This window comes from Papaver somniferum, chromosome 5 (assembly GCF_003573695.1).
Source record: "Papaver somniferum cultivar HN1 chromosome 5, ASM357369v1, whole genome shotgun sequence".
NCBI classification, from domain to species: Eukaryota; Viridiplantae; Streptophyta; class Magnoliopsida; order Ranunculales; family Papaveraceae; genus Papaver; species Papaver somniferum.
In genome coordinates, this window is record NC_039362.1 from 70527422 (window position 1) to 70546509 (window position 19088).

Here is a 19088-nt window from a genome sequence, read left to right on the forward strand (position 1 = left end):
TTCCCGAGTTTATGGCTTGACATAGAGAAGATTTGGCACAGTTATGAGGAGATATTTTGTCGTTGTCGAGTATAAAAAGGTTTCTTGGGACTCAGAGAATGGGGGATGGAGAGTTAGGGGAGAAAACAGAGGCTTAGAATCGAGTTGCAGACAATCACCATTGCTGCAACGAAGAAGAAGAGAAAGAACACAAAATAGCACATATAGACAGTCGCAGAAACCGTTGCCTTTACTTTCAAATTTGATTATCTTAGTAACAATTTCTGTAACACTTAATCCAGTTCGCAACAATCTGTTAGTGTTTCTTTGTAACAGTGGGTTCTGTAACAATTATAACTGTTACAAACACACTGCTTTATACCTTTTCTCCTTGCAAACACCTTTTTGAACAATGAAAAATTCATTTGAGTGTGTTTTCACCATGTGGAGCTAGAACCCATCACTGGGACGACGGAGGAAGCTGTATTTCATCCTTAGGGTAATTTAATAAATTCCTTATTTACTTTTTTCACAAATTTTAAATGATTTATGATTTCTATTAATCAATTGTTATCTTGTTAGATACTGTATGCTTAGTCTTAGATGTTTTAGATACACTATGCTTGTAATTTACAATTGATGTTTTACGAAATCTACTTTGGCAAAGAATAGAGTTATTGTTTCTTTTATTTTGAGCTATAAATGTCTAGGATTAATTTATGAACCCCATGAACATGAAAAGCAGTGGAATCCCGAGTCCCGGTCTCTCTTCATCCTGTGACAAAATTTGTATATATATTTTCTTATTTGTAGTATTTTTATTTTATTAAAACTTAAAATCGATCCAACAAAGTCCGAGTGAACGAAAACCTTTCTTAACACTATATAAAATTCGATCACTAGGGCACTAGTGGGCCCGTCGGTGGTCACTACGGTGATTGCCTAGTTCTGCTAGGGGTAGGCTATGCTTGTTGAATCGTGCGACCAAATTGTGTGGCTGTGATTATCTTTGAGACTGACATGAACAATCTAGATTTTCCTTAAGGAATTTGAACGCGTTCGATCACGCTGTCTTTCAATTAAAAGTGCGTCGACACGAAAATCTCTTCGTCAGAGGATGGTGGAGCCTATGTGAGTATTTTCATGCAGATTCTCAATACTGACACTTTGGGAGATTCATGCTACTATGATGAGAGTGAACATTTAGTCGTCATGTCATGTCAATATTGGGAGTTCATCTGGGAACATAGCATAGGAAAATATCAGACAGGTCAATGCATTAGTGAGTAATGCAGTATGTTAAAATTTACAGAATATCCGGGATTCATGCCCATTATGAACAAATTTCATAAATATGTTGAATTGCTCAGTACATATGTAAATGACAAGGGTTTGTGCACTCATCACTTTCAAATGGCTTTGTTCCTTTACAGGACGACAGTGCATTAAGTACAGGATTTTATAATTTTGGCCCCGAACTAAAAACCACCATCAATATTAAATCCCCTGCTTAGCACGTAACAGTGACATTGTTGCGGGGTAAGCACTAGATGGTGACAAACAAATAAATTCGCAAGAGAGGTTTGACGTACATTACCAGGGCAGAGGATCGCTTGGTTCCTTGAGTAAGCCACGTTTCCTTTCAGCGCACGTCAGTTATCTCCAGATAGATAAGTATCTACTTGATTGTTATCCCGTATCTGGAGCCTTTATATGCGGCAAGTAGAGACTCCTTTTCTTCCCAGGGTCTTGCTGATTTTTGGAATATAAAGAAGACGCTGGAGCCTTTGTCCCATCACAGAATTGCTTCTCTTCTTCGTTCCAGGTATTACTCCCTATTCATTGTGTGGTCTAATTTCTTGATTGATGGTGATAACGATTTTTATATACCAATTGTTGATATGATCATAACGCCTTTTTTCAGTATATGATGGGAACTGTTGGTGATGATGAATCTTTCACTTCTCCATGAATGAGCTTTGAAGTCGACATACCAAGGACTAGTGCGTTTGAGGAGGTGATGGCCAATGTAGATTCCCCGTTTCATGAAGCTGGTCATGCCATATAAGGTATGTCTCTTCTGCACCTACGCATCGTTCGAGAGCGTACTCATTCCTTTTTGGCTTCAGTCAGCATGGAGGAGAAATGGAGACACGACGAAGCATCTCAGCCGACGAGCGCGAGATCTGAAAGGTTCGCAGCTCGGCTAAAGCGGCGAAGGATCGGGCATGAGTGGCCTCCTAGTGAAAACAAGTATGATTACCCTATCCTTAACGGAATCATATTTCTTGATCCTGACGTGGACGAACCAGAGCATCCTCAGAAGGCTGTTGGGGTAGGTCCTTAGAAGAGGTCGAAGTAGCTTCCGCGGAGGGTACTGAATCAACCGTCGGAAGGAACATTGAAGTAGCTGCTGAGGAGATCATGGTAGCGGCATCTGGAGAAGATGTTGAAACAACTTCCAAGAAAGATGTCGGCGCGTCTCTTGGAGGGAATATTGAAGCAGCTGTTGAAGGAGGCGTTGAAACGGCGTCAGAGAGAGAAGTCGTTGTAGCTTCCAGAGAGGATGCAGTAGTGGCTAGTGATGGAGGTGTTGAAGCATCTTCTAATGACGGCTCCGGTGAAGACATTGCTGATCCCTTTAACGATTAGATTTTCCTTTGTTGCTTTTATTCATAGTTGAGCACTTTCCATAGTTTGTAGACATTTTCTTCTTATACTCAGTAGTTTTTTGGCTGAGCCTGGTTTTCATTGAATGATGATTTTTTTTTTGTATTCACTATATCTGGGTATCCTAGTTGTCTTCCCTCCAATTGATAAAGTGTTGCATTCTACCTGTTGTGATTGAGAGGTCGCTTTATTGTTGGAGTAGGATGCTCCTCAGAGCATGGAGTGTTTTCCCTAGTAATCATACGATTCTTTTGCCTCTTTTTTTTCTGTGTGTACTCCTTCAATGTTTCTCGAAAGATATGAGATGTTTCTTTCTAGGGTTTTGTCTTTCTGGTTCGAACTGATGGATAATGATGGGGGCTTAGGCTTGTTCAAGACTTTGTGTCATGATTCAGGAGTAAAGAGATTTCTTAAAGGAAATAATACTCTGAAAAACCGAAACCCTAATTATGAATGCAAGCAGTGCAATCATTTTGGAGGAATTACAAATATTGCATGAAAGGGGAAATTGTTGGAGGAAATACTAAAGAGAACGCTGGAGGAAAAAGGTAGCACATCGTTTTAGGTATTGAAAGGCTTGAGCCATCGTGAGTGAATTATCACGCCTTCCAGTTTGTATGTATTGATGAGCTTGCAGTAACCGCCTAAGATAATCTCTGCCACCAAGTATGGTTTATCTTCCTTTTCTGTGGGCGAATCAGGTTGAGAGGACACCTTCACTGTCACATCTCCAACTTGAAACGCGGTCGCCTTCATTACCAAATCTCCAACTTGAAATGGATTTGGGCGTTGTACAATTATTTGGTCCTTGGACTCACCGTCTTTGACCGAGACAGCTTCTAAACTTTTGATGAAATTTTTGAAAGGGTCAGCATCCCATTCACATCTCCTAGTGACGGCTGGGTTATTGGTCGGAGCGATTCCCTGAGACTTAGCGGGAGGAGGAGTGACTGGTTGCAAAAAGGGTTGTTCAAAAAGACTTACTTGGGTTCGGAATCTTCTAATGTATGTTGATGGGCTCTCTTCAGGTAATTGCGTCACATTGGCTAGTTGTTGATACGACAACAGATAATTTTCGGGGTGACGGCTTGTTGGAAATCCTTTCAGGTATAGAAACTGGCAAAGGACACACCCCTAGCTTTTCTTTGTTGCTATGCACCCACGAGCCCCCCAGAATCATATCATAGTTCGGGTAATCCTTCAAAATAACTTACCGCGTGTTAGAGCGTCTCCTATCTTGATTTCGAAGTCGATGTACCCGTAAGTGTCTCTAGATTCTCCTTCGGAATTTTTGATTATGGTTGGGTAATGAACAACTTCCAGCTTTGAAATCTTTGCAGCTCTCAGGGTCTTGACAGTGAAAATATTGAAATCAGACGCTACATCAATCAGTGTGTTGTCAAACTCGACATCCTTCAAGCGAGCGATGGTTAGGAGTCCCCAGTTACATCTCGCGTTTCCCAGGAAGGATTGAGGTTCGGGAGCATCTTCCTTAACTGGAAAAAAACGCTTGCCTCATACGACACGGTTGAGAGCCCCAAACCTTTTTTCGACGTTGCGCCTTAGAGAAATATAGAATTTCACATAAATGCTCCATCATAGACTGCACAGTCTTGTGGACAGAGTCCCCAGAAATCATGCAGATCCTGACAGGAAGATGGTCTCTGTGGACTCCTTCATTTCCTAATTGAAGTTCTCCCGCATCCACTTTCTCTTTGAAAATGCGCTTCAACTTGTTGCGGTCACTGGTTGGGTGATTGAAAAATCTGTGATAACGATAATATTTGATATTCGCCATCTCTTCTTCAGTTGGCGGACGTCTGAGAGGAGGTAGCTTTATGGCGTCGTCTTGAATCCATGCTTCTAGCATTTCAATGACCTCATCTATTGGAAATGGGAAGTCTGGAGAAGCATCTCCATCTTCAGGAGCCTTAGTCGCGGCTTTCCGGGGTGGATTCGTCTGCGTCGTTGCCGCACGCTTGGGTTGTTGCTCCGTTGCTGGAGCTTTTCTTTTCCCTCATTCACTTACCACGCTTACAGAAGGACCGGTGTTGTATTGCTTGTTGATAAGAAGTCAGTTTCCTCGAGTTTCGCGTGCATCTTCACCCCTGGCCGGTCGCTTAGCAGCTTCATGGAGTTCGAAGAACGTCTGGAAGCGCGGGTTTTCCAGTATAGCACGATATATGGAAACCATACCGTTAATGCACGATTCCACCAGTTGTTGTTCGGTCACGTTTGGGTCGTGAAAATCCAAAGCTTGAATTCTGAATCTCTTGACGTAATCATTCGGATGCTCGTTGATTCGTTGAAACATTCTTCCCAAGTCTGAGAAAGTGATTTTCTCAGACACGAAGAAATACTTTTCATAGAAAGCGGTGACCATCTCACACCAGTTTGATATGCTGTTTGGTGCGATGTTGTTGTACCAGGTGTACGCTCTTCCAGTAAGCGACTTTGAGAACTCTTTCAGGCGAAGGACATGATTGTATTCGTGCTCTCCCAAAGATTCCAGAAAACGAGAAATGTGTTCGCGAGCGTTACCAGTACCATCATAAAGGGAAAACTGGGGAGAGGAATATCCTCTCGGGAGAGGAACTCTTTGCACATCAGGAGGATACAGAGGTTGGTGTTAGTGCAGGTCCACAGGGTTTTCCTTGCCTCGATTTTGGAGAAGCCGTTCTAGATCTTCACGCGTGATGAAGTTGGATGGCTGATTCCTTTCCCTTGAGCGCTCAGGAACAACACGAACTTCCTCATCTATGAATGCACGCCCTATTGAAGTGTTTGCGCCAATAGTGTTGAAGGTAATCCTTATTGGTTCCATGGGCTGACACAGCTCTTGCGGTAGTCCTTATGTTAGCGTCTTGAGGAAAGTGAGTACCTCTTTCTGAGTCGAAGCCATGTCCGTCTGAGCCTTAGCGAGAATTTCTTGTCTCCCCATTAAATCGACGATGGTAATAGGGGGTTGGCATCCTCTGGCTCCTGCAGTTTCTCGTCCTGATGGAGGAGTGGTAGTAGCTCTAGTAACAACCGGGGGTGTTACGCTCGAAGAAACATTGGGGGTGGCGGCAGCGGCCCTGTCTCTGGTGATTGGAGGTGTCACGCCTAAGGGAATGTTTCTTGTGCCGCTGGTATTGGTGGTTGAGGATGTAGTTCCACGAGATGTGTTGATCGTGCTGGTTGGTGGTACATTGGTTTCGCCGGCAGGAATGTGGACACCAGGGGTGTTGTCAGCACCAGTAACATCGGGATTTGTTACTGATACAGACCTAAGATCCACCATATTGAATTTTGAGAAAATTGAAATGAAATTGAAAGTTTATCTTGCAACCGAGAGATTAATCTCCCACTGTGGTCGCCAGTTGTTTTAGGGTAAAAATTGATTCTCTATTTTTGGTAAATTTGGGTGTGTTGATGAGAAACGAATTCAAACCCTAAACAAATGTACTGCAAAGGAGTACTTTTGAGTTCGAGAGGTCAATCTGTAAGACTGTGGCCTAAACCAAGAAATGGTCATTCCAGATTCAATTCGGTCACAAAGTGAAGGATAAGGGTTGATCTTAGGGAGGGAAGCGAAGAAGGTGTTTGAGATCAGAATGTTGAATTATGAAGGTGTGGTTGTTTATGACTTGTATCAGAATGTGGTTTCTGGATACTTGTGTTGATAACACTTGTGTTCTCTCTTTCGAAATAGATTGAAAACCTATTTATACAAGTCATTGAGCGCACCCTGATCTCTTAGGAAGTAGAGGAAGTTAAGTAGTGGAGAAGTGGGTTTGTGCGGAAGGTAGTGATCATCGTTTTTCCGTTATGAGAAAAGACTGATCACACGTTCGCCCACTACTATCATTACTGTTAACCGTTTGTCTTTCCTGTCACCTTCTCGTAGTGGGCGCGTTGCACGCCGCACGCTGTAAACTGTCAGACCAATGCCCCAGTATGTATCCCCCAGTTTGAGACATGTTTGATGTCTCGAGTGAATGGGTCAAGTCACATGACTTGCCGCTAAAATCAGCACATAGTGCTTTTAGGTTAAATAACAAATTATTTGTAAAACCGATATTTATAAAGCATTGCTTATAATCGATGTATGTAAAACATCGTTTTCGAATAAGCAGCTGAAAGTAATCGATGTGTTAGAAGCATCGCTGTTTTTGAGCTCGATCAAATCAGTCACGGATTGAGCGTCTTAAAAGCAGAACGACCGGCCCTCTTTGGATGATCGTTTGAGGACTCTATGGTCGAGCCGTCACTTGGTCGATCGCTCCATGTAGAGGAGGGATGGCCGGTGATCACAATGATAGTTTGATAGTTTTCCAAAAATAAATCTACACCATCCAACTAGGCTAGCGAAGTTGGATGGACGAGATGATTTGCGGCAGTTGTATACTGCCATTGACGCAACTTTTGGGTTTAGGTGGCCGCACGGCCAACCCTCTTTGGCCGAGCGATTCGAGGCATCGGTCGTTAGCTCGAGCAGGCCGATCAGTCACGTGTAAAGGTGGGCCAACAGTGATCATGTTGACATCTTCGGGGCCGCCTGAAATTAAATCTAATCCACTCAAATCAGCTGGCGAAGATGGATGGTCGTGATCGATTTGCGGCAGTAATGTGTTGCCGCAAAGTAATTTTAGGGTTTTTGAACAACATGTTCACACTACTTTGGGTAAGCGATTTGATACGCTCTGGTTTTTCCGTGGACAGGTCGATCAACCAATGGAGGATTTGGGCCAAGGGTGAACACGTTGGCGCCTCTTTGATCGCTCGAGATGTGATCCAAGCCGTACAACTAGGCCGGCTAAGTTGGACGGACACTATATGTTTTGAGACCCTTTTTGTCAGTATCAGCTCGTTCGAACTATTTTTAAGTACCGCGAACGCCCATGTTTCGGTCGGCGTTCGAAGCACTTGTGAATGAGGGGAATAGGACTCGATCGACTAGGGCACTAGTGGGCCCGCCGGTGGTCACTACGGTGATTGCCTAGTTCTGCTAGGGGTAGGCTATGCTTGTTGAATCGTGCGGCTAAATTGTGTGGCCGTGATTATCTTTGAGACTGACATGAACAATCTAGATTTTCCTTAAGGAATTTGAACGCGTTCGATCACGCTATCTTTCAATTAAAAGTGCGTCGATACGAAAATCTCTTCGTAGGACAGTGGAGCCTATATGAGTATTTTCATGCAGATTATCAATACTGACACTTTGGGAGATTCATGTTACTCTGCTGAGAGTGAACATTTAGTCGTCATGTCATGTCAATATTGGGAGTTCATCTGGGAACATAGCATAGGAAAATATCAGGCAGGTCAATGCATTAGTGAGTAATGCAGTATGTTAAAATTTAAAGAATATCTGGGATTCATGCACCATTCTGAATAAATTTCATAAATATGTTGAATTGCTCAGTACATATGTAAATGACAAGGGCTTGTGCACTCATCACTTTCAAATGGCTTTTGTTCCTTTGCAGGACGACAGCGCATTAAGTACAAGATTTTATAATTTTGGACCTGAACTAAAAACCACCATCAACATTACTATATTCATAATACAAGACGGTGTTATCAGTCTTACAAACTGAGATAACAGTTATACGTCTGAAGCCGTATTACATGTACTCGTACACGTAGAGGAGTAGCTATATATCGACTTGCAGTTTTGTATAATACGCATATTCGTATGCGCATCATGGTAAAATCTGTTTGTTTCGTGATCCGGATAGGTATGCATATTCTTATGCAAACCATTTTGGAACTGTGGTAAGGGAACCAGGTTTAAGTATCCAAACCGATATGCGAACCAATACAGTTCTATGTTCCTGAACCAGTTTAGTACCCATACCGATACGCAAACTGAAAAGGTTCTGTGAACTCCGGAACCGGTCTAGTCTTAAGTTTTCCAAACTGGTTCGCAAACTGAAAAAGTTCTGTCAACTCCGGAACTCAGTTTTTCACCTAAGTTTTCAAACCGGTACGTGAACTGAAAAAGTTATGTCAATTCCTGAAATCGGTTTTGCTCATAAGTTTGCAAACCGGTCTGCGTACCATGACTCAGCTGATTCACGAACGACTCATATGTATTTTTACTTTGTGCATTTACCAACTATATCGATTATGATTCAATTATGATTAAATTATTTCTATGAGATAATTTTCATTTGATCAATTCTCTAAAACACTAAACTTTTTTGATCACATGATTGTGACTCAAGATCAATGTCTTTGTGTTCATGAAAATGAGTGTTAACCTTTTAATTTCAAACCAGCTAGTTTCGGCTAACCATGTTGAACATAGTCTTTGTACACGGTTCGGTTACGGTTCATCTAACCAGAGTGTATATCTTGTTTATGTGAATGAAATTCAAAGTTTTCATCTAACGGTGAATATTGTTTGGTTGGTTCCAAATCTATCTTAGCTTAAACCTAAAGCAACATATGGTTTGAATGTCTATATAAGGGGAATTCTTGGCAACTGGGATCTTTAAATCCGGACACCACTTTTTGGTGTGTCCTAGCTGTATCTAGAGTCGTCCTTTCCAGAAATCCTTTTATGGTTTAGCGACTATCAAAAAATTCATTGGGATTCATGAAGCCAGGTCCAATTATCTTTTATCTTGATAACTCGAGTATCCTGATCTTGTTCGATTGTTGATTTATCACTTAAACAAGATAGATACAAATCATAAAGTTCTCTTTGTCTCAACTTTGTGATTTTTATACTTGTGAGGTGAATAATAATCTAGGCTGCACTTAGGGTTGCATAAGTCTGGATTTTGAGGATAGCTAGACTTTTGTCAAATTTTTATTGATTTCCATCACCTTGATCCTACGTTTGATTTCATCATCCGTTTCGATCGTAATTAGAAAATCAATTATATAGGCTTAATCTGTGGGAGGCAGATTTGGTTTAAAGTCTTCAATTGAGTTGAAGCACCTCTTAGTTGGTGTGACGTCATCTAAGGGAATCAATTGCGCGAAGTCCTGCTGGGATTCAAGAGGCGTAAGGAGCGCGACTGTACCAGAATCAGTGGGAGACTGAGTTCCGGCTCAACTACATTCCAGACCGAAGTTAATTGGTAGTAGGCTAGTGTCTGTAATGTCTTAATACAGTTTGGTGTTAATCCGAACTAGGTCCCGGATTTTTTCTGCATTTGCGGTTTCCTCGTTAACAAAATTTCTGGTGTCTGTGTTATTTCTTTTTCCGCATTATATTGTTCATCTTTATAATTAAAATATCACAGCTTGTGCACTGATCAATCAGAGTAGATACTCCGACCTAGTTTGATGGATACGACTTGATTGACCCTTGGGCATTGGTCTTTGGTACCGTCCAAGAACTCTCTTTGTGATTAGGTTCACGGATTCAATTCTATAAACGTTCTAATCGTAAGAGAGATAGAGATATAACTCTAGACAGTTTCCTTGACTGGGTTTTAACTCTCGCAGTTGTGTTGAGTTTGTCCATACAGATTGCCTACGAAAAAGTTGGTGGTGTATTTTGGTACCCCCAATGTTTTCAGTTACAACTGATGAGAGTCCACTGATTTAAATCCTTTTATAGTACTTTTATACAAATTTGTAAAAATTTGAATGTAATTGTCATGTGAGGTAAGCAGTATTAGCACTTGGGCTTCCAACTCAAAACCAATTGGCAGTGAGTGGAGACGCCCTCATGCTTATATTGAGGAGTCATGCTTAGGAAGTAGTCTATGTGGGACTATACATCTCTAACATACCCCTCCACGTATAGGGCTCTTTGAGCTCTCTACATCGTGGACCGCTATATGGTTACCCTGACTTTTTGGGTCTTACTAGGTCTTACGTCTCATAAAGGGCCTAGCTCTGATATCATATTAGCACTTGGGCTTCCAACTCAAAGCTAGTTGGTTTTGAGTTGGAAGCCCAAGTGCCTTTTGAAAGAACCATTTTTTGGGGACCATGGTTTTTTTGAGGGACCATGGTTTCAATTTTAGGAGGACATTTAGAAGTAAAGTGAAGCCACCCCTTATCCACATATTTTAGTTAATGACCAAAATGCCCTTATATTATTTTAAAAAATTGAAAAAAAATTATTTTTTTTTCCTTTTTTTCAATTAGCTTTGGTTCGACGAGTACAAATTCGCAAGTATTTTTCTCGCAAACCCTTTAGCGATATGTAAATTCTGAGGTATTTTCCCACAAACCCATTGCTTTTAATTTGTTTTTGATTGAAAAAATCGACTAGAAATCATCAAATTAGATTTGAAATGTTAGTTACAGAGTTGTTCGGTCAGGAGTAGTTTAAAAAAAACCTAGTTTTCTAACCGAACTCCCTGAAACATAGAATACCAAGAACACGTCGGTCAGAATCGCAAAAGTTTTAGAAATTTTGTACCTAACCGAACTTTGAGTTTGGTTTGTTCGCAATTTCTTTAGAATTTTTTTACTTAACCGAACTCCTATCTGAAAATACGCTGAACATGGTTCGGTTATATTCATAAAAATCTTTGCAAATCGAACTGAAAGTTCGGTGCGTTCGCAAAAGTTTTAGAAATTTTTTACTTAACCGAACTCCTATCTAAAAAAACCTTTATATATTTTTCCCTTGCCGAATCACATACAAAAAAAAAATTAAAAAAAGATATTTAAAAAAAAAGAAAATAAATAAATTTTTAAATTTTAATTAATTAAATAAATATTTATTTAATTAATAAAAGGGTAACTTAGTCATCTCCACCTTTTAGGTCACCCCTTATAATCATAGGGAATGTGGCCTAATCAAATCATGGTCCCTCAAAAAAAATTATGGTTCCGAAAAATTCCTTCTTTTGAAGCTCAGATATGAGTTTGGATTGTATGCACCTATGACCTAACTACCATGTGAACTTTCAGATCAAAATTTGCGGGGATGTCCGTACCTAGAGTTGCACTATCTTTTGGACAATGCTAGTTTCTATTTGTCGCTTGATTTCAAGCCTCTGGTTAAGCATGCTTTAGACTGTTAATCATGTTCAGATTTTCTGGAGGCTGTTTGGTATTATTAATGTATTCCCCAGTGCAATGGTATAACATTCTGGATAAATCTGCTTCTAGTGGATAAGATTGCCACCAATTTGAAACATCATCGGCGAAGGCTAACTTGAAACCTGTGAGAAATTTTGCTTGGAGGGGAACGAATTTACTTTTTCTATATTTCTTCCAGTGTTTGAGGAAAAAATCAGCCAATTGTACTTGTTTTATGCAGTTGTTGTACAGCACCGTTACACTGAGACGAGGCAGTGCAGCATGAGAGCCTCGAGGGTAGCCTTGCTTTGCTAGTTTGCTTTAAAAATTCAATAATTTTTCTTTTCTGCATACTGCAATTGAGATGACAATAATTCATTCCAGTCATCACCCATGTGTTTTGATATTAGTCACACCAAAATATACCCAAGGCATAAAGCTGCCGCTTCACATTACCACTTAACTGCATTGTAGCTTCATCTGAAGCATTATGATGGTGTAAGCTGACTGCATCTTGGAACATAATACTGTAGTGTACGTCGGATTTTCGGAACCGGGATATTGGCACTCACACTAACACAGAAATGTCTTTGGTTTATCACTTTTTTCGTTACATTCAGATTGAGCTTTCCAATTTGATACTCAGGTTAAAAGTCATGGAGAGATGATTGATTCACTCATTTAGTCAAGGGCTAGCCATTGGGACCAGTGGAATGCACCATCCGAGACCAGTATGCATCCCTCAGGCCTCAGCAGAAATTTATCAGTATATGGTTCCATTAATAAATTTGAATGAAACTCAAACATCCAAAACCGATAGATAATCACGTAGGTAGAGGCGTAGAGGTTAGGTACTAAAAGATAGACACATTTGTTGTAACTTGTGAGAGCTAATAACGAAGTGTTGGGGTTTGAAATTAATCTTTTGACTACATCGTTAACTTAAACCTTAATACTTAATTTAACAACATTAGATATTTAACCTCAAAAGCTGAAAACAAATCTATTGTTTTACTCTCTAGTGTCGGCCATTAACAGTAGCTTAGAGGCGAAAACAGTTCTGATATCACCTACTTAGTAATTACAATACTATTTCTCCTACAGGAAGAATTAGGTACTCAGATTTGGAACTACATCCTTTTCAGTGTTGGAGCGGCATGAACTTGTTGTGTACGGGTCGTCTTCTTCGAACTTCACTGTAATCCATAGTAAAATATTGGTATGCTTTTGACTCGACCCAAGTCTGACGGGTTCCTTTTCTTCCCTCCATTATATCGTGATTTCGTGGTCGCTTGCCTGGCATTATAGATACAATAAACAAGTTAAACAGAGATCTGGTTATCGCCAACATTTACAAAATATATAAAAAAAAAAAACAGGGTCTGCTACTGTCAGTCTGTCACTACCAAATATGACCGCAAGTAAGGTCCCAATCAAATGCAACGGCTGATATCTTAAACAGGCAGAGGTTGGATATAAGATTATTGGATACTATACTCTACAATTTTTCTTGCTTATACGTTAAGCTGGTTGCTTTTCTAGCACATAGCTCATTTGATTCTTGTTCATTTATTAATAAAAGAACAAGAAGAAGATTCCTATAGTTAATAAAGCACAATTTAAAGAGTCATTTTACTGCACAACTGTTGTTGATGTTTGATTAATGTGTAGAGTTTAATGGATAGATCATCACCTGACAAAGTTCCTTGAGTTTTCTTGGTGGCTTCTGACATATCAGTTGTTGGTTTGTTTCCAGCATTATTGCTAACCTGTACTATTTCAGAATATTAGTAGCTTAACATTTAAAAAATTAAAACAAAGATTGTATACTGAATGACCAAAACCAAATTCTTACATTCATGGATTTGTCAGTGGATAAAAGCTTCCTTGGCAGTTTAGTAAAAACCTGCTTCTTGCTAGGAAGTACTGTTTGATTGACAATCAAGTTATGGAACAAAATTAATACCATTAGGGAGAAAGAGAGAAGAAGAGCAAAATAGAAAAACTAAGAGATAAGCTAGCTAGTGAGAGATAAGAGATAAGTTACAAACCGGCTGCTTGTTCATCATGAGACGACGAGACAACTTTCTTAGTCAGAGGTTGAAGGTGATGACCATGTTGAGTACTACCAGTATCACAAAGAGAAAGACAGGGAGTTAACGTGGTGGAGAGTACGGTCACAATAATCGTTGCTATGAACAATATTGGAAACTCCATTAGATGAACAATTGGAGATGCTGGTCTATTGAAGACTATTAACTACGCTTAGATTTAGCTACAGAGAGTAGAGAGAGTTTCTCCAATAGTGTGGGTAAGTATAAATTTATGTCATCAACAAGTAGAATGGACCACTACATATATAACAAATACGAGTGTATGTATACATACATGTGTGTGCGTGAGAGACATCGAAAGTCAGAACGAGATATCAGACAAGCACAAAACACAAACGCACAAAAATCCAGACGCACGAACTCAAACATCCTATTTCCAACTATGTATGCGCCTCTCTGCACTCTTTACCATACAACTTTTCTACACAGTGTTGCACCCTATGGTCGTGTATGCATTCGCACATCTTTTTGTCCATATGGACGGTGCAAAATGTAACTTGTGGACAACAATTCATACATATATAGTTAGTGACCGGCATTCTTGTTTAATAGTGTGTTCAATCAATCCATTTTCTCTTGGCTAAGACCAAGCATTTGGGGTTTCAATTAGAGATTGCAAGAGAAAATCAGTAATGTTAGTCAGTGATACCAAAATACTTGACAAGGTTCTTATGTTGCACTAAAAAATTTGGATACCACGATATTACATCACTCTTGATCTAGCATTAACACAACAAAGAAATACAGTGCAATATGTAGACACGCGGAATAAAATCCAAAACTAGGTTTCAATAAAAAAAGGAACTTACATCTTCTTCTTATTGTTGTTTTTAGGAGTAACATACGTTTTTCTGATTCCACCTTCCCTCTTCCAACTAAGGAAATCAGTCTTCTTCAATAGTTTTTGCTCATGGAGTTTCAATTTCCTCATTCCTCCTGCTCCTTTGCCGATCTCTTGGCTGGAAGGTTTGCCGATTTTATGTAAAGTCCTTTCTTGTCACTCCCTTTCTTCTTTAGCCGATTTTAGGTGAACCCCTAAAAATCGTTTTTGTCTTGTTGATTTTGGAAGGCGGTGTTATAAGGAGCACGGTTTTGGTTAAGGGGTGATACGGAATGATGGGTGCCAATATCAAAAGCTTTTAGTTAGGTTCAAAGCCTTCAAGGTCGAAAAACGAAAATGAACAAAAAGGGTTGTAGGGTTTTACAGAAGCTGAGATAACTCTTCTTCTTCTTTTTGTCGGCAAAAAAAAAAAAAAAAATCTTTGAAGAGAAGGGGAAATTAGAGGAATCAATCGATGAGGCAATTAAAATTTCATGAGCAGAAGCTGTTGAAAAAAACTGATTTCAATGTGTTTAAGAGAGAACATGGACACAGAGAAATTCAAGTTACTCGTAGGTATAATCTCACCGGGAGAGACGATTACAAGAAGTAAGTTTCTGGCTCCATTTTAACCTAATTTTACATTTTATCCAACATATATATATCTCATTTGTTCTCAAGTTTGAGTTTTTCCTCTTTTTTTTATCTTGATTTTGGAAATTTAATTGTTTTTTAGGTATAATGGAATGTGCCGGATGGTGCAAAAGCTCGTTAACATCTTGAAACAGATGAATCCAAAAGATCCTTATCGAATTGAGATATCTGATAGACTCCTTGAGAAACTGTGAGTTTTTTCTTTCTTCTTTATGCAAGTGTTCCAAGGTTTTTTCTGGATATGTATTCTTAGTTTAGTAACGTCCCAGTGGATTTCTAGAACTATAGTTTTTTGTATAAATTGGTGTGTTGGTTGTATTCATTTGTCAGTAAGAAATAGAAAAGGGTCATAAAAATCTTGTTAATTAGGCAGGCGAAATTCAAATTCTGAAGTTTGAACTGGTTAGAAGAACATAATGCAGCTTTGATGACTAGAATGGAGAAACAAGTGTTGATGAAATGATAAAGAAATAGGTAGAGAACTTCCAGGATCGAGAAGTGAAACACAGTGGATTTGCGAGGCGAGGTGTGGTTGATTAGATAAGCGTTTCTTGGTTAATGCTGAGCACCAACCAGTTCACTTTTCAGTCCATTACCTGGGAGTGAGGGGAACTGTTGCAGGTTAAGAGTGGAATTTAGTGAATGTGAAAAGGAGAATATTTGAAGATATTGTTGGAGTTTTAATTAAACTCAAACTACAATTAGACTTGGTCTTGTGTTAGCCTTGTGTGAGTAGTGTTCACATAATCTACTATGTTAAGAGTTGTGTAAGTAATGTATTAGTTAACTTATTCCTAGTCAGGAGTTACCATGTTATTAGGAATTGGAAGTAAGTGTTAGTGTTGCTTAGTAGTCAGGAGTTTGATGTGCAACATGCAATTGTTTAGATAGTGGAAGTCGTGTGAAGTGGGAACCCACTAAGCCTATGTTATGTTTTATAAATGGAGTCCTGTAAATTTTATTTCAGTTAAGGAAATCGAACTACACAATGTAGTCTCTCTTACTGTTCCGTGAATCCTCTCTGCTCTCTCTATACCTTGATTTTCTTCAAGGGGAACATGGGTCACGGTATACTAACACAATTGTTTGCGCATCCTTATTCGTTTGTTGTCCGCTGCCAATATTTCTTTCCTTAGTTAAATCATTGTAAAATGAAATGATCTATTTTATGGTTACAATTACGATAAGGCTAATTTTGCTTCTGAAAAATTAGAAAGTTGTGTGTATACTGTGGTGCAGAGTATTGAACTTCTTAATCTATAAGGTTATTATTACTTATTTGGAATGGTCCACATCAGCTTAAGTTAGACAGTTCCAAAATATTGAATTTTCAGACCATGCATTGACGATGGTTATATGTTGATACTGCAGGTACAATATGGGTGTCATTCCTACCAGGAAGAGTTTAGCTCTTTGTGACAAATTATCTGTAACTTCCTTTTGCAGGTATGTGTACTTACAAGAAATCCTTTTATAGTTATTCTTAGCCACCATTACCACTGGAAAATACTGCACGTTTCTTTTCTTCTGTTTTGCTCTATTTACCTATTAACGAATAAATGTGCAGGCGAAGATTAGCAACTGTTTTAACTCATTTGAAATTTGCGGAGCATTTGAGAGAAGCTGTGATGTTCATTGAGCAAGGGCACATCCGAGTTGGACCAGAGACAGTTACAGATCCTGCCTTCCTTGTGACAAGAAACATGGAAGACTTGATAACGTGGGTGGACACATCCAAGATAAAGACGAAAGTCTTGGATTATAATGACCAAAGGGATGATTATGATGCAATGAATTGAGTGTAACACCCAGGATTATTTGTTCGGATATTAGCACTCGGTTAGTTTAAGGTTTCTTTTTCTAGAGTGTTGATAAACAATGGATACGAATATTATGTATTTTGCTTTTTAGTTTGTTGTTAGTCCGGCTTTGATGCAAAAAAAGGGATTTTATTAATTAGAAATATAAGAGACAGTATGATCCATATCCTCCAATATTGCACTAGCAATAAAACTTGGAGGTTATGCATTCCAAGTCTGAGAAATACTGTGAATTCTAATAGTAGTTGCCTAATTGAGATGTTCTGTTTGATTACAAAACACAGTGTAATGAACTGTGAAGCTTGTTATACAGTCAGTCATTGCCAACTCAGGGCTCCCTTTTAGTTGAAGACTCGTTTTGGTTTCCTTGGGCCTGTGGATATTCGAGCAATCTGGTAAAAATAACAGCTTCCAATTCCTAATATATTACGCGTAACTGTAAATACTTCAGGTATCTATTCTCCACTATGTTTACTCTACTAAACTGACTCAACTAACTCCTACTGAGAGATGACTAAATCAACCGCGAAACAACTAATTCAAATATCCTACAAACTTGGAGCTGCTGCACTACTTTGTGAGAGGCTCGTGATTTGATATGGGACTAATAGCTTGTTAATTAGCAATGATTCATTGGGTCATCACCAATCTCCACTCTCTAACAAGCATAAACCTTGACTTGTCTCTTTCACTCTGCAAGAAATGGGAAACAATAATGTCAAGTATTCCAGAGGAATTCTATCACGAAATCCCTCTAAGAGTGCCAGCGAAATCTATATTTGTATGCAAGTGTGTTTGCAAGACTTGGTATGAACTCATTTCTAAGCCTGATTTCGTCAAATCCCATCTTAATCTTATTACTACTTCTAAAAGTGATAATCCTAGTATCATATATTTATCTTATTTTGGCGAGTTAATCCACTCAGTAAGTTATGATTCATTGATACTATCATCAACTTCTCAGAATGAACTTTGTGATATTGCTGTTGAAATAGATCGCCACTTCAATTTTGAGTATTGTCTTGGCTTGTTGGCTTCTTGTGATGGTTTGTCTCTCCTATATTTGAATCTAGTGGTGATTTCGAACATGTGGGATTCCTTTGTCTTTGGAACCCAGCCATAAGAGAATACAAACAAATGCCTAGGTCACCAAATCAAGATTACGAAAAGGACATAGGCATCTACGGTTTTGGTTATAATTACAATATTGACGATTACAAGGTGTTTAAAATCGTAGACGTGAGTGGAGAAACTACAGTGGAAGTTTACACATTGGGGTTGGATTCATGGAAGAGCATTCTAACAATCCCTTATCGGTTTGATGCTAATAGAACAGCTGGGGTTCTTGTTAATGGATCTCTGCATTGGTTAGGTGAAACTGGTGATGAAGACATCTTCAACACTATAATCTCCTTGGATATTAGCAACGATGGATTTGAAGAAGTGAAACTACCCAAAGAAACTTTGGAGGATGGGCACCTGTTTGGGAACGTGGAACTGTTGGAAGGGTGCCTTTGTGTACTTAGTTATATATACAAGGTTCGTTACGAAGTATGGGTGATGCGGGATTATGGAGTTCAAGAATCTTGGACTAAGCGTTATGTCATTAGCCATGAAAGAATTATGGACGGATCTTTTGTAAGTATTATGTGGACTTTCACCAAGAATGATGAGATTCTTCTACAGGGTCAGAATGGTTTAATTTTATATGACCTCGGGCATTCAATTGATAGAGTACCCGAAATTGGTACATTGGGGTCACCAGTGTATTGAAATTTACTGAAAGTCTAGTATCACTCAACTCAAATACTTTTCACAAAATTGGTTAAAGACCAAAATCAATAATTTCTGGGTGAAATGGACAGTTAGATTTTGATACTGTTTAAATGGACAAAAATGTAAAAATAGGCAGGATGTAACCAGTTTCATCGTGCGCATTTTCAAATATTTTTTCTTATTTTTAATTTACACAGGATGTATCCAGTTTCATCCTTGCTATTTTTTAAATTTAAGCTAGGATGAAACCAGTTTCATCCTTACTATTTTCTT

At 39.1% G+C, this 19088-nt stretch overlaps 3 protein-coding genes across 3 annotated transcripts; 2 read left to right on the forward strand and 1 right to left on the reverse strand.

Annotated features, from left to right (window-relative positions):
- Window positions 1–12522: 12522 nt before the first annotated feature.
- Window positions 12523–14768, reverse strand: LOC113277511. The gene is made up of 5 exons (XM_026526588.1): window positions 14555–14768; window positions 13683–13756; window positions 13487–13557; window positions 13325–13400; window positions 12523–12927 (listed from the first exon to the last, which is right to left on the reverse strand). Exons 1-5 carry the CDS (start codon window positions 14674–14676, stop codon window positions 12773–12775), a joined length of 498 nt encoding a protein of 165 aa, XP_026382373.1. The 5' UTR covers window positions 14677–14768; the 3' UTR covers window positions 12523–12772.
- A 150-nt stretch (window positions 14769–14918) lies between these two features.
- LOC113281856 (U3 small nucleolar ribonucleoprotein protein IMP3-like) lies at window positions 14919–17366 on the forward strand. The gene is made up of 4 exons (XM_026530739.1): window positions 14919–15174; window positions 15302–15409; window positions 16591–16665; window positions 16787–17366. The coding sequence occupies exons 1-4, from the start codon at window positions 15041–15043 to the stop codon at window positions 17016–17018; spliced, it is 549 nt and encodes a 182-aa protein (XP_026386524.1). The 5' UTR covers window positions 14919–15040; the 3' UTR covers window positions 17019–17366.
- An 810-nt stretch (window positions 17367–18176) lies between these two features.
- Window positions 18177–18812, forward strand: LOC113279156 (F-box/kelch-repeat protein At3g06240-like). The gene has a single exon (XM_026527861.1). The coding sequence runs from the start codon at window positions 18177–18179 to the stop codon at window positions 18810–18812; it is 636 nt and encodes a 211-aa protein (XP_026383646.1).
- Window positions 18813–19088: the final 276 nt, after the last annotated feature.